Source organism: Buceros rhinoceros, unplaced genomic scaffold (genome assembly GCF_000710305.1).
Source record: "Buceros rhinoceros silvestris isolate BGI_N320 unplaced genomic scaffold, ASM71030v1 scaffold28300, whole genome shotgun sequence".
NCBI classification, from domain to species: Eukaryota; Metazoa; Chordata; class Aves; order Bucerotiformes; family Bucerotidae; genus Buceros; species Buceros rhinoceros.
Window position 1 is genome coordinate 35,004 of NW_010391790.1, and position 14,116 is coordinate 49,119.

At 52.1% G+C, this 14,116-nt stretch overlaps 1 protein-coding gene across 1 annotated transcript in view; it reads left to right on the forward strand.

The window, feature by feature from the left end:
- Window positions 1-13,773, forward strand: part of DAAM1 (dishevelled associated activator of morphogenesis 1) — a gene marked incomplete at its 5' end in the record, with an annotated part of 42,797 nt that extends 29,024 nt beyond the window's left edge. Inside the window, 9 exons of the mRNA XM_010143065.1 lie at window positions 3,601-3,685; window positions 4,471-4,577; window positions 6,305-6,393; window positions 6,626-6,794; window positions 7,548-7,655; window positions 9,748-9,808; window positions 10,475-10,606; window positions 12,953-13,123; window positions 13,564-13,773. Coding sequence (XP_010141367.1) covers window positions 3,601-3,685; window positions 4,471-4,577; window positions 6,305-6,393; window positions 6,626-6,794; window positions 7,548-7,655; window positions 9,748-9,808; window positions 10,475-10,606; window positions 12,953-13,123; window positions 13,564-13,773 — 1,132 coding nt within the window. The remainder of the gene's footprint in view (window positions 1-3,600; window positions 3,686-4,470; window positions 4,578-6,304; window positions 6,394-6,625; window positions 6,795-7,547; window positions 7,656-9,747; window positions 9,809-10,474; window positions 10,607-12,952; window positions 13,124-13,563) is intronic.
- Window positions 13,774-14,116: the final 343 nt, after the last annotated feature.

Below are 14,116 nucleotides of genomic sequence, written 5' to 3' on the forward strand. Positions count from 1 at the left end.
AGCAGCTGCTTGTGCTGGCCACTGCTTTGGAGGTGCTTTGGGGTTCATCCTGTGGTGCTCCCCAGGGCTTGAAGGTGGAAGGGCTCGCCAGGCAGGGCATTTCTCTAGCACTGCAGCAGCAGCCAAGTCTGCTCCTTCCCTCATTTCTGCAAGGGACCACAATGGAGTTTCTCTCCCCAAAATCCCTTCAAGTGATTTACTCTTGATGCCAAGCGGCTGAAGTGAGGGCAGCATCAGGATGAAGCCCAAGTGTCCTGCTGATGGGCTCAGGTCCAGACCCCGCATCTCCAGCAGACTCTGTGTCACCTTGGGTAAACCCTTTCATCATCCCTAAGCTGGGCAGAGCAGCGGGTCTCTGTCCCACTGTCGCCAAGGGACTGGTCTGGCAGGGTGGCTCGCTGCAGCCAGGCTGCTGGCCTCCTGCCTCACTCGTGCAGCCACCACTGGACGAGGAGACTTTCACATGCGAAAGGACCTGCAAGCTTGGCCCCTGATTTAGCCCAGACATTTGTAAGCTCACCAGGCATTGTCTGGCTTGCAGCGTGGAAAGATTATGGCCAGCGAGATACTTTATCTCTCTCTGTAGATATATTTTTTGCCTGTTTCCCTTGCTTTGGGAGAAATTATTGCACAGTGAGATCACTGGATTTTCCTCCAGCTTGTAATGCAGCACAAGAATATTTTTAACACTTGTTTTTTTCTTTTTTTTTTTTTGAGAATGCTTTGCCGTTGTCAGTGCATTATTGGGTCTTCCTCTGTGATCGCACCATGTCATCGCTTTTGCTGCCTGTGTACAAGTGTATATTTTTAGTGCTGCGTTCTGCGAGATGCAAATCAAGCCCTTGCTCCATCGCTTTCTGCCTGTGCTGGCGGTGAATGGCTCGTTTGATTCCTCTCTCGCGGCGTGGAGCATTTTTCTCAAATGAATGTGGCTTTTCAAGAGGGCGCGTCCCTTTCCCGGCACAATTCGTTTTTTCCCCTTCACACTTATTACGTCCTCTGCAGGACTCGACAAAAGCCGTGCAAAATAGCCCCGCGCTTGTCAGGCTGGCGAGCTGTCACTTCGCATCGGCAGGCTGCTGGCTTTAAATCCCTGTGACAGCGAGTCTTGTGACCCCGTTCCTCTCAGACGGCTTGGGTTCGGCAGCTGCTGCCAACAATGATAATTATTGTGGTTGCAGATAAGCTTCTAGCTTTCACTGGCCCCTTTCCCATCAAATTGTCTGAGAAGCTGTTTTCTTCTGGCGCCCCGTGCTTGCTCTCTGCCGATGCCGGGGCAGGCTCTTGGCTTGTGTTCGGCAGCTGCTGCCAACAATGATAATTATTGTGGTTGCAGATAAGCTTCTAGCTTTCACTGGCCCCTTTCCCATCAAATTGTCTGAGAAGCTGTTTTCTTCTGGCGCCCCGTGCTTGCTCTCTGCCGATGCCGGGGCAGGCTCTTGTTCTTGGCACTGCGTTTTGATGATTCCTGAGAAAAGTTTTTTCAGCCTCTTTTTTTTTTTTTTTTATAAATTTTCTATTATTGACTTTGTTATCAGTGAGCAGGGCTTACAAAAGTCATGCTTATTTTTCACCACCCTCCTGGAGACGATCACAGTGGAAAGTGTGTGCTTTAGGTGTTCACTTTGGCTTTGGGTGAGGGGTAGCTCCTACCTGCCCTCTTCTCCTGGGAGCATTTTTGCCTCCCAGGGATCCCCCAAATGTCCAAACCCAGCCAGTGTCTGCTTTTCACTGAGGTGGGGACCGATTTGACATCTCTTGGTGGTCTGAGCTCTTGTGTCACTGCTTGGCTGTTAAAGGGGTCCTCCTGCAGCTTTATAGTCCACCTCGGGTCGCTTCCATCCTGGCCACTGACCTCATGTGGAACAGGTAGGGTGCCCCCAGGACATGGCTGCTTGTCACTGGAAGCATCAGAGGGGACATCTTCCCTGGATCCTGGGTTTGCTCCTTGTGGGGCGTCCCTAGCAATTGTCCTGGACCCTGCTCAGAGCAACCTTTGTGCTTCCTGCCCTGGCTGAGGTGAGATTTTAACTCACTCCTGGTTTAACAAACCCTCTCTTGGAGGGCTCCCTCGAGCCGGAGGTGAGAGGACCAGGTACGAGATGAGAAACATGAGCTCATAAGGAACAAATATTTACTTGCCAGGTCTGTAAGATCCACCTCCCTCGGTAGAGCTAATCCTTCACTTCAGGTCTAGAGCAAAGGATTTCAAGCCAAACCAAGCTCCTGATACCATGGTCTTGGAGACCAGCACCCTTCCTGCTTCAGCTTCAGCTTCCAAAAGCCAGCTCTACTGTCTCAGTCTGCTCCCTGAAGAGGTGCCAGGGTGAAAAAGACCCTCCTTATTTAGTTACTTGGAGTGATCAAGTCAGCTCCCAATCTTCTTTTTGATCTGCTGATCAGGTTGACACAAGGTCTCACATCCCACCACAGAATGTGTTTCTGGTTTCAGCTCATTCCTTTGAGCCACATCCAGTGTTTCAGCGTCCCTTGGCAGCGCTGATCACCAAGACCAGGGTGACAGCTTTCCATGAAGCTCATGAATTGTTCTTTTCCCTGCATGCAATAACAGGGGATTTTTTTTTTTTTAACTGAAGGTATTGCAGTGGCTTTAACCGTCACTGCAGAATGGGCAAGGGATACGGGATTGGCAGCCAGAGCTGCAGGAGTTTGTGGGCTTTCTCTCTTTTGCATTTAGATTATTTTGTGAACCACAGTTCAAAAACGTGAAGAAAAATACGTGTGGTTTTGCCAATGAAGGCATTGCAGGGAGCGGTTGTGGGGAGTGCTGCAGACATGTTAAACTGTAATTAATGGCTGCTGTAGCCCAGGAGGAGCTGAGGGTGTTTTTCTATCATATCTATTGCTTCAGCTCGGTGCAGGCTGCGGGGGGAAGACCAGATCGTTGTTCCCTGCTATGATTTTATAAATCTCCAATTTGAGGCGACATCTTCAATTCCTGTTACGTGGAGGAAGAAAAAGGTGGGGGGGGAGGGGGGCTGTTTTCCAACCTCTTACACTTCAAAGCACACTGAGTCCCCACCTCTCCAAAAAAACCCCCATGGGTTTCCTGGGGTGCTGAGTATCGGTTTCCCCAAAGTTTGGATTTCTTTCTTTTTTTTCCTAGAGGGAAACTCTCAACAAAGGCAGCTGGGAGAGGTCAGGGAGGCAACATCCAAATCCAAGAAAAGCAGCAGAAATTGGCAAATTTTCCTTAGGGGTTGTGGCAGTAGGTTCAGGAGCGGTGCTGACTGTGCTCCTGAGCCTGGTGTGGGCTGCGCTGCCGATGGGGAGCTTGACTCCCGCTGGCCCCATGGCCCTCAGGGGTGCTGGCACTGCAGGAGCAGCACTGCTACGGGCAAGAGTTACATCTAAAAGTTATTTATTTTTAATATGTGTAATATACTACGTATATAAAATACTGTAAAATAGGGGACGGCAGCTGTGGTGCAGGGAGTGGGAATTGGCCGGGGGGGTTTGAGCCCCTGTTCGCAGCAGGGCCAGGGCTGCTCTGAGCTGTGCCTTGGTAGAGCACAGTCCTGCCACATTTCTTACATGTCCCTCTTCTTAACGTAACTGTCCCTCCCCTCCACCCCCCAGGCTGAAACTCTCGAATGAGGAGATCAAACGAGCGATTTTGACAATGGACGAGCAGGAGGACCTCCCGAAAGACATGCTGGAGCAGGTGGGCAATGTGCCTCGTGCTCCTCTGTGGCTGCCTCATGCTGAGACCACGCTGTGCAAGGCGCTCAGGACCAAACCGCCGCTTTGAGAAGTGTGTTGGGGCGCCAGTTTTTTTACCAACCACATGTTGAAAAGCCATCCGAGAGGGCTAGAGCAGCAGGAAAGCAGCTCAGTCATAGCACTGGTGATGGGAGCAGCATGGCCTCCACGTGCAATGCCTGTACCCAGGTCCACCCTGGGACCCTGAGGCTGCGCCAATTGCCCATTTTGTGGCTGTGGCTTGGAGTTTGTGCTCAGTGAGGGGTTTGTTTGTGTAAGCTTACTCAGCATTTGTGCAGTCCTCAAAAGGGGAATCCCATTTTTCACTCCTCTGAATCCCTTTGGAAGCATATTATCCACCTGTCCTTAAAGCCGAGCCAGTAATTGCTCCTTCAGCAGAGACAGGGAGGATTCATTGCACAAAATTCTCATCCGCAAATAGGTAGAGTTGCAGCAAATGAGAGTCCCTGACATCTCCTCTGGCAGAGCTGATGTCAGAACCTCCTTGGAGCAGATGTAGTATGTCTGTTGTGAAACCAGAGTGATGGCAGGGCAGAAGTGAGGGACACTAATGTGATGGAGTAATGGAGGGAGGTCACAGGGATGGCAATACCATTTCACAGGTGCCTTGGGGTGACTGTCAGTACGTGCTGAAAAGGTAGTAGATTCAAGCAAATAGGTCAGCATTTTACTCCTGAAAATCTGTGCATGGCCCTCACGTCCACCAGTGTGCTTTCCCTTGTTTAGCTCCTGAAGTTTGTTCCTGAAAAGAGTGACATTGACCTGCTGGAAGAGCATAAGCACGAGCTGGACCGCATGGCCAAGGCTGACCGGTTTCTCTTCGAAATGAGCAGGTCGGTGGCCCAGGGGACACGTTTTGGCCAGAGTCTGCACAGCCTGGTCACGAGGTGGCTGTTTCGTGGAGCCTGGTTGGGAAATAAGCGCTGCTTTGTGTCTTTCACATCAAGAAACGAGAGGGCCAAATGAACGGGAGGGCAAGCAAGGTGCTCCCAGCCATAGGGATTGCTCATGGTGCTGTGCTCCTTGAACCAAGGTTGTGCATCCCAGACGAGCAGCAGCTGGTTGGAGAAGGGGGGACGGATGGGGAGACAGATCCTCTGGAGAGAGGCGTTGGCTTCCCAGGTCATGTGCCGACACATTTCCCCTCTGGGGAAGGAGAAAAGCTCAGTCTGGCACAGCTCTGCATCACCTGCATCGTGGAGCAGGTGGGAAGTGCTGTCTGAATGATAACATGATGCTCCTTTCCCCTTCACATGAGCGTATACTAGTGAATGCTCAGAACTGATATATGTAAATTTTGCCCTGCCGTGTAGATGAGACCCACAGCTCACTTCAGGAATGACTCGTCCCTGGGGCTCCTGAGAATGTATGAGATGGGAAGGAAATGTAATTTATTGCTGCTCCCGCTAGCAATCATTTGAGGCTTAGAAGTCTTCAGGGATGAATAGCCTTATCTTTTGCGTGCACATCCTCTAGAGGTGCTGGTTTAAAATCTTGAAGCTCCTTATTTAAATCCAACTGAGCATTGAGCTCTTTGAATTTCTTAGCTGAACTTCAAGCAAGTCACTTGTTTGCAAAGTCAGTGAGTTTTACAGTCTCAGATAGTAGTGGAAGATCAAACACAGAAACACTCCGTCCTCCCTGAGAAATGTGCCGATGAACTCCGGGGCGATGCACCATGTAGTTGCTGAGCATTAAAAGCAGGCAGGACAGAGCTGTGAAGTTCAGACCGGAGCCCTTGGGGCTGGAAGATGCTCAGAATGAGCTTCTGTATCGCAGGTCACCTTTCTCCTTCACAGTCTCTTGCCCAAGTATTGCTCCTGTACTTCCATCTTTTGGAAAGCACAATGTGCCAATGCAAATATTTTCCCTGGTTTTGGTCACGGCTTTTTAATTTGCCCTGTAGTCTGTAACCGAGTGTCATGTCTTTGTCACCTCTGATTAGTGCCGTGACAGCACAGCCCATGGCCTTGTCTGTGAGCACATCTCCCGTGGGTCCTTGGTCCAGATGACTCAAACCAGACTGCCATTTGGGGACAAGTGAGATCTTGTTTAGCCTAAATACAACCGACATGAACAGAGCTGTCCCTGACTTGCCCAGGAAAGGGCTGGATTGGGCTGGACTGATGGCTTTCCAGCCCAGGCCATCATTTTGAGGATCCGAGGGTCCAGTTGCATTAGTGCTGGTAGTTGGTGTGCCTGTGTCCAGCTGCAGCTCAACACAAAGCCGTTGGGAGCCCAGACCTTGTCAGCATCTTTGCTAAGGAGTGGTAGTAAAAGAACTGTTTGTTCATAGCAGTAGGGTGTAAAACTGCACTTGTTGAACTGCTGAGTTAAGGATAGGCTTAAGCATGTGCTTAAGAGTCCATCTGGATCCACCCCAGGACAGCTGCAGCTTCAGTTGTCATTTTTTCCCATCCCAGCATAGTTTCAGGGAGAAATGTGGTAATTATTTTTTAATGACCATGTTTCAAGCATGCTTTGTAAGCTGTGAGCAGCGAAGCAACTGAGCTCTGCCTGGAGCAAGCCAAGCTCAGACTGCACCTCTCTCTTTTTCCAGGATAAACCATTATCAGCAAAGGCTGCAGTCCCTTTACTTCAAGAAGAAGTTTGCAGAGAGAGTTGCAGAAATCAAACCCAAAGTGGAAGGCAAGTGACTGAACCTGCCAAGGGGCTCCGTGCTGGCACTGGGAGTGTCACAGGAAGAGGGATCTCCATGCCAGGGAGCACCTGGTCTGCGTGGAGCTTGCAGTGACACAGGGCAAGGAGGGGAGTTGGTGGTCACTCTTTGGCCATGGGGGCACTGAAGGATTGCTGCAAGAAAAGGGGGATGGTGTGTGGTCATGGCAGGGTTTAATGTCCCACACCTCTCTGCTTTCAGCCATCCGCGCCGGCTCCAAGGCGGTGCTGCAGAGCGGCAGCCTCCAGCAGTTGCTGGAGGTGGTCCTGGCCTTCGGAAACTACATGAACAAGGGCCAGAGGGGCAACGCCTTCGGATTTAAGATCTCCAGCCTCAACAAGATTGCCGACACCAAGTCCAGCATTGACAAGTGAGCAACCCCTGCCCTCATCCTCAGTAGCAGCCGTGGGCCCCAGGGATGTCGAGGGAACAGAGGGGCCATCAGCATTGCCTCTGGGAGGTGGATAGGTGGGAGGGTCCCCTCTCCTGCTGCCATCTGGCACATCCGATGATGCAAGTGTCCATTTCTTGAGCAGGACAGATTTCAAGGGAAGCTGAGGTACAGATCAGCATGGGGATTGATGGGTGCTTTCCTTCCTGGGCTGGCTAAACAGCAGCCAAGGCTGATAAGGAGAATCATCTTCCAAATGTTTTTTTCCCCCTTTGAGAAGCCAAGAGACATCGTACTGTAGTGCAGTGGCTGGAGGAGGGGTCCCAGGGTCTCCATGGGAGCCCCCTCTGGAGCTCCCCTCAAGCTGCCACAGCTATCACCTGCTTCGCTCTCCCCAGCCAAGCTCTGTGCACAGAGCGAGAGGAGCTGCATCAGGTCTCAAACATGCCTGGCCTCATCCATCGCTGAAGGCAGTGGAGGACAGGAGCAGTGATGATCAAGTCACGTCCCCTGGGTCCCTGCTGTGGAAGGCCCTTGCTTGCAGGGACCAGGCTGCTCTGCTCTGTAGCTGTGCATGGGACAGACCCATCCCGTGTCCTCGGACAGGCAGCAAGCAGCATCCTTGCAGAAATCTCAGCTCATTACCAGGGTTGGGATTTAACCAGGGTCGTTGACCGAGCTCTTGGCTTTCCATGGCGCTGCCATGCTGACTTCCCCACTCCTCTCTCCTAGGAACATCACCCTTCTGCACTATCTCATCACTATCGTTGAAAAGAAATACCCCAAAGTCCTCCGCCTGCACGAGGAGCTGCGCGACATCCCGCAGGCAGCCAAAGTCAAGTAAGCAGGGATTTAGGGAGTCCCCTTCTTTCAGCCTGGCTTTCCGTGTTGCCTCCCCTGCTGGTGCTCCTGGCCAGATCCTGGCCACTGGGCTGGGCCCTGTGTTGTGGCCACACTGGCCCGAGTGCAGCTCCAGAGGCAGGAGCAAACATCATGTGGTGACTTTAAATCTCAGCCCTGGCACAATGAGCAGCAAGCCTCTGACTGAGAGGGAGGAGAGCTGCTTGGAGCAGCCGTTTCCTGTTGTTATCTCACCGCAGAAGCATTTAATTAATTTCTAATGGTACGTTAAGTAATACGGGAGGAAGCGGTTGTGGTGTGGCTGCAGATAAAGGGCAGCTGTTAATCTGCGTGTGGTGGGGAAGGCTTTGCCTGTGGCACGGGCAGGACCAAGCAGCGGTGCAAGGGGCTCACCTCCAGGTCCTACCTGGCCTTTGTGTCACCACCAACATGGAGCTTCTGGGGTTTGCAAGGAGCTTTTAAACCCTGTGGCCTCCCAGTGACCTGTTTGGAGCTGTTTGCCGCTGCCCCTGTGCCACGGGAGGACCCCATTCAGCAAAGCCCCTAAACACCCACTGAGCTTTTAAGTGCAGGAGGAATCTGCTGTTGCACAGCAAAGCGCTCAAGTATGTGCTGAAGTCCCTCTGAAATCAATGGGGCTCTGTTTCGGTTTTAAAGTTCAGAGGGAGCTTACAGGCTTTGCTGCTTCAGGGACCTGAGCAGCAAAGATCACAAGTTTCTGCAGAACACGTGTTTGTGTTAGCTGCAGACATGAAAAGGGCCTGAAAAGGCACCTTTTTAGAGAGGAGGTGGCAAATACACGAGGTTTACAGCAGCTCGGGGATCTTCCAAGTTTCGAAGTGCTCTTGTAGCAGCAGTGGCCTCGGCACAGAAGATGTGTAAGGTGCAAAGCCAGCACCCTCACGTGCAAAATGTAAAATAGTGGTCAGCCACAGGCACTAAAGACAGTGACAGGACAGGTCGTAGTCTGTGAGGAGCAGTGTGGCAGCCGCACCCGTAGGCATCAGCTGGGAACGTGGTTGAGCGGGACACGCTCCTCGCTGGTAGAGGCTCCGGCTTTCTCATGCTCGTGTGTCTGCAGCTGTTGTACAGATACACACATGGGAAAGAAACCCTCGGCACTGGGGGGGTTTTCCCCCCCTAGACTTTATCGCTTTGCTCTAAACTGGACAGCGTATGTAATATTTGGGTTTGGTCCAATCTAGAGTGAAACCAAAAAGTTTCTAAAGCTCTGGAAAACCCTAAATTCCCTCCAGCCCCACAGCTGTGAAGCAAAAATTGCCGCCTCTGTCAATCTCACCACTAGTAATGAACTGCTGGAGCACAGGGCTCCCAAAACTGCTTTTTCCCAGACTAAACCTGCCAGGAACGCTTGCCCCATGACCCGATGTCAGCATTTCTCGGACCCCAGCTGTAGGACAGACACCTCTGGAAAAACGTCAAGCCTGTGGTCATCGAGTCTTTGTGAGAAAGCTTCCCCTCAGATATAGTGGTGGAAACCCATAAACACTTGAGCTCAAAGCTCATCGGGGGCTTGAGCCTTGTATAAACAAAGTCCACGCCAGCCGTGATGATTTATTTTTATTTCTCTATATTTGGGTTGTCTCCCTTCATGAAAGCCTCGCTGCTAGGCAGGACGCGTCGCACAGCATTCACCTAACCACAGTACCCTGAAAAACTCTGCCATGCCCTGGGACAACAAGCCTACCTTCTGCTGGCCCTGGAGAGGGGAAGAGAAATCTGTGCCCAGCAAAGCCCTCTACTGAACTCTCCTTTTCCTTGGAGAGGTCTGGAGGCTGCTGAACTTGCTAAGCCCGCACAGTCCTCTTGATTAAAAATGCAGAAAAGAGCTTTGCCTTAAACCAGCAACTGCAGCCCCTTTGAGACAGGCAGCTGCCCTGGCTTAGAGGCTGCCAGCCCGATTTGCTGCTCGAGACACACTGCTCTGTGAACAGGAGGCAATGTGTGCAGCGCCGGGGTCTTTTCAGTGGAAAACCACGGTTGAGTTGGTCGGAGAGCTGTAGAATTTGCTGGGGAAGGCTGAAAATTAACATCCTGCCATTTCCAACAGCATGACCGAGCTGGAGAAAGAAATAAACACTCTGAGGAGCGGCCTGAGAGCAGTGGAGACTGTAAGTATTATTTAAATCAAATATAGTCCAGCCTGGCTCTGAACACCACGACGTCCCTCCTCAGGGAGGCAGGCGAGGGAGCTCCTGTGAAGCTGCTTTTATCTCACTTCCTGGAGATCTGTTTGTCTTTCCTTCCTCCCTGCACGTGCGCCTGTCCTCTTAGAGCTGTTTTGGCACCAAAGTTACCGTGTGTGGTTAGGCACGTGTGTGGTTCGGCACGTGTGTGGTTCATGTCTCATACGCCAAGGGAGGCTGAGTATGTCTGGCGATGATGCCCATGGAGGACCGGCGATGTGCCGAGGGGTCTCCCTTTGGCTGTAAAACCGCAGAGGGCTGGGGCTCAGGCTGGGGAGCACTTCCACAGCCTGGCTGCAGTGGTGACGAAATGCTGGAGGTATCCCAGAGGACTCACTGTCCTGCTAAATTATGCTGCTTGCACAATCTCTCTGGCAGGATTTGGCCTTAAAAGCGTAATGCAGGCATGATGTTGTAAAAGGGGGTAATTCGAGGTCTCACACGTGGCAGGAGTGAGCAGCAGTGGCAGTGCAGCCAGCACCCGTGGCTTACTGATGCAGGCACACACCCAGCAGCACTACTGGAGGCTGATGGTATTTGTGTCCCTCATCAGCCAGGGCCTGACCAGATTTACATTTTTTTTCCCCAAAGGAGCTGGATTTCCAGAAATCTCAAGTTCAGCAAACAGGCGACAAGTTTGTGCCTGTCGTCAGCCAGTTCATCACGTTAGCCAGCTTCAGCTTCTCGGATGTCGAAGACCTTCTGATGGAAGCGAAAGAGCTGGTAAGGTCATCAGTGTCCTTGAGATCTGGGTAGCTCCAGCCAGTAGAGAAGGGATGGTCCTGGCCTTCCCAGAGCACATGCTGGGCGTTAACATCTCAGATAACTCCCCACAGGATGACGCAAGTGTCCTGCTGAGACCTTGCCATGAGAAAGGTGCTGGGCTGCTCTTCGTGTTTTGTTTGAGGTGGGCTGGTGGGTGTCTGTGCCCAGGGCCTTTTTCCTGCTCCACAAGCCAGCGTGACAGGGATCACACAGGTCTGGCCAACAGACTGCTTCTGGCACACAAGATGTGCGGTAGAAAGCCATGAGATACCTGTCTTATCTTTTGGAAGTGCAAGGCAGGGGCCGGTCATGAGAGAGTTGTGTCTTATCAGGGGAGGAGATGATAGATCATTTGTGAGGAGATGAGTTTTGGTGAAGACAGTTTTCACTCAAGCCTAGAGCGCTTGCTTTGCTTTCCGTGTCTTAAAATATCCCAGTTTTGGTAGCTGTAGAGTTAGGAGTGTGGCAGCTGGGAGGTGGCAAAAAAGCAGGCGGTCTGTCTGGTGTTGCTGGGAGAGGATGAAAAAATGCAACCAGGTCTACAGGCTGGACAAGAGGTCACCCAGAGGCTGATATCAGAGACAACCCAGGCTGCCCAAGTGACTCGACTTCTATAGGGCAAAACAGCATCTGGTGTTTGACTTCAAGCTGAGACCTGCTCAGCTCTTCTCTCCAGAGAATTGAGACCTGAATTGAGGCCAACGTCAGACCCGGTTAGAGATGCTACTTGAAAGGTTCGCCTTCCCCAGAGTGATATCTTCATGAGCGTTCTGCAGCCACGTGCAATGACCTCTTGCCATGTTGTCCTTTTCGGCCATTGGCTGACAGCGGTGATTCCCAAGCACCATTTGCTTCCCCTCTTTGGACAAAGAGGCACACAGCTGGTTTCCATTTCCTCCAGCAGCCCTCCAGCGTCTCCTCCCTGGCCCAGCCCTCATCTTCATTGAAGTGGCAGGAGAGATAGTCCAGCACAGGCCATTTTAGAGGTCCCCTCCTTGTCCCGCTGCATGAGCTACCTATCCAAAGAGAGAAGTTACCATTGTTCACCGCTTCCTTCTCCCTGGTTGTACCGATGTACAACTGGCACTGTCCTTCAGACCAGCCGCCCATGTTTGGGCATTGTGATAGACCATTGCCTTCCTGAGGCCACGGCCACCCTTTTAAACTGTTGGTGGTAATCTGGCAGATCTTCCCTGCAGTGAATTAGGACTGTGGAGATGGTGACAAATGCTCTGCACCCCCCACCTCACCAAAGCCTCCTGCAACGTGGCAGAAAGTTTAATATCTTGATGAAAATCAACAAGAATGATCTCGATTATTTTGACTTATATAGTAGCACCCCTCACATTCCTCCCTGCGTCTAGAAGTGCTACGTCTCTGAAGTAAACAAAGAAATAAAGATTACCTAAATGTCTTTTGAAGATCCTGGGGCACTCCTACAAACAAAATTAAATCATACAGGCAGGCTTTAAAAGTGTTCCTTTCAGTCTACCCAGCAAAATCAAAGCAACTAATAAATCTGTTTGTGCTTTGATTTTGTTTTTCAAGCATGCTTATCTCCAGAACGCGCCATCACGATTTTAACAAACCTTCTGTGCACAAAGAGTCTCCTACAAACTGGAAGTGAGGACGAAGGATGTCAGTCCCAAGGGTGACTCACGGGCTCCTTGGGGACTGGGACGCATCAGCAGATCGTGGATGTCCTGCCCTGACCTTTGCTGCGGCCTCATTCGACTCCCTGACATTAATCGTGTGCAACCGGCACTGAGGGCCGGAAAACTCCCTATTTCCCTGCCCCGCGCTGTGCCTGCGCCCAGACAGAAATGTCCTTTAGAAGTTTCACCAACACATTTGGTTTCAATAGCAGAGCATGTGGCAATGATAAATAATACCCCAAAAATACTTCAAAGAAAAACTTAAAAGTGCGAGTTTCCCTTCCCCTGCCGTGTTTACTGTTAGTTTGATGTCTTTGGTCTTCAGTCCCACAATATTTTGCTTCCTTGTTTTTACTGCTGCTTAGTTAATAAAGTCGAGCTGGGGTGGGGGGAGGCTTGGCAGAGCCGGAGGTGAGGAGAGGAGAGGGGCCTCGTGAGCGATCCAGGTCAGCTCTTACAGGGCAGCAGGTAGAACATGAGATGATTTATTTCATGGTTAAGTCACGGCTGGCTGAAGCAAAGCCACGCTCTCCACTGTGGCTGCTGGAAGTGTTTCTCTCCGCTCCATCAGGCTGAAGGCTTCCCACAGGGCGTTTCGCCAGGGCGGTTGCTATCTCCGAGACTGATGGACCTGTCTTCTCTCTCCCAGTTTTCCAAGGCTGTGAAGCACTTTGGAGAAGACGCGGACAAAATGCAGCCTGATGAGTTCTTTGGCATCTTCGACCAGTTCCTTCAAGCTGTGACAGAGGCTAAGCAGGAGAACGAGAACATGAGGAGGAGGAAGGAGGAGGAGGAGCGCCGAGCGCGCATGGAGGCGCAGGTGAGCTGGCACTGGAAAATCCGGCAGCACCCCTGGGGCACCCAGGGATGTCAACCATGCCGTGCTGTCCCCATGGTGGCACAGGGAGCACTGGAGAATGGGCAAGGAGCTTCTGTGCTCTTAGACCCAGTGGCTTTTCGTTGTTGATTGCTTAATTAACTAATTAGCAACTTTGGCTTGGTGAGATCTTGGAGCTAAAACATGCAGCAGAGCTGGTGCAGCCTGTGGGCTGCTGTGACCCGCCAGCAACATCCATGGAGCTGTGGACATCAGCCCATGGGTGGTATCAGTGACCCTGCCCAGCTCTCGCCTGCTAAGCGCTGGGGTGGGGAACCACACTTGTTTGATGAACGTGGGGTCACCGCGCGTGGTTAGGCACCCCCACAACCACCTGCATGAGAGTGAGACGTCTCCTTTCCCCCTCTCACCATGGCATGTAGCTGAAGGAGCAGCGGGAGCGGGAGCGCAAGGCGAGGAAGGCGAAGGAAAGCGGGGAGGAAGGCGGCGAGTTCGATGACCTCGTCTCGGCCCTGCGCTCAGGCGAAGTCTTTGACAAGGACCTCTCCAAACTGAAGCGCAACCGTAAGCGCATCACCAACCAGCTGGCCGACAGCGGCCGCGAGAGGCCCGTCACCAAGCTCAACTTCTGAAAAATAAACAACAAAACCCAACAAAAAAACGGGGGTTGATCTTTTCAAAGTGGCCAGGGGGTTTTTTATTCCCATCACACTGCCTTGCAATTCAAAGCGAAACAGTGGCGCGCTCTTTCCCCCCGCGGGCGAGCGCGTGTGTGTATATACCGTGTATATAGCCAGGCCGGGGGCGCGGATGGAGGTGCGTGGGCAGCCCACCTTGATGGGCGCCAGCGCCGCCTCCTCCCCTCCGCCCTCCTCCGAGAAGTAGTTCTCCCCATGCACAAGCACAATGCTGCGTCCACAGAGCAAGAGAGGACCCAGCCCCGGGATGCCGACGGTCCCCATGGTCCCCAGAGGC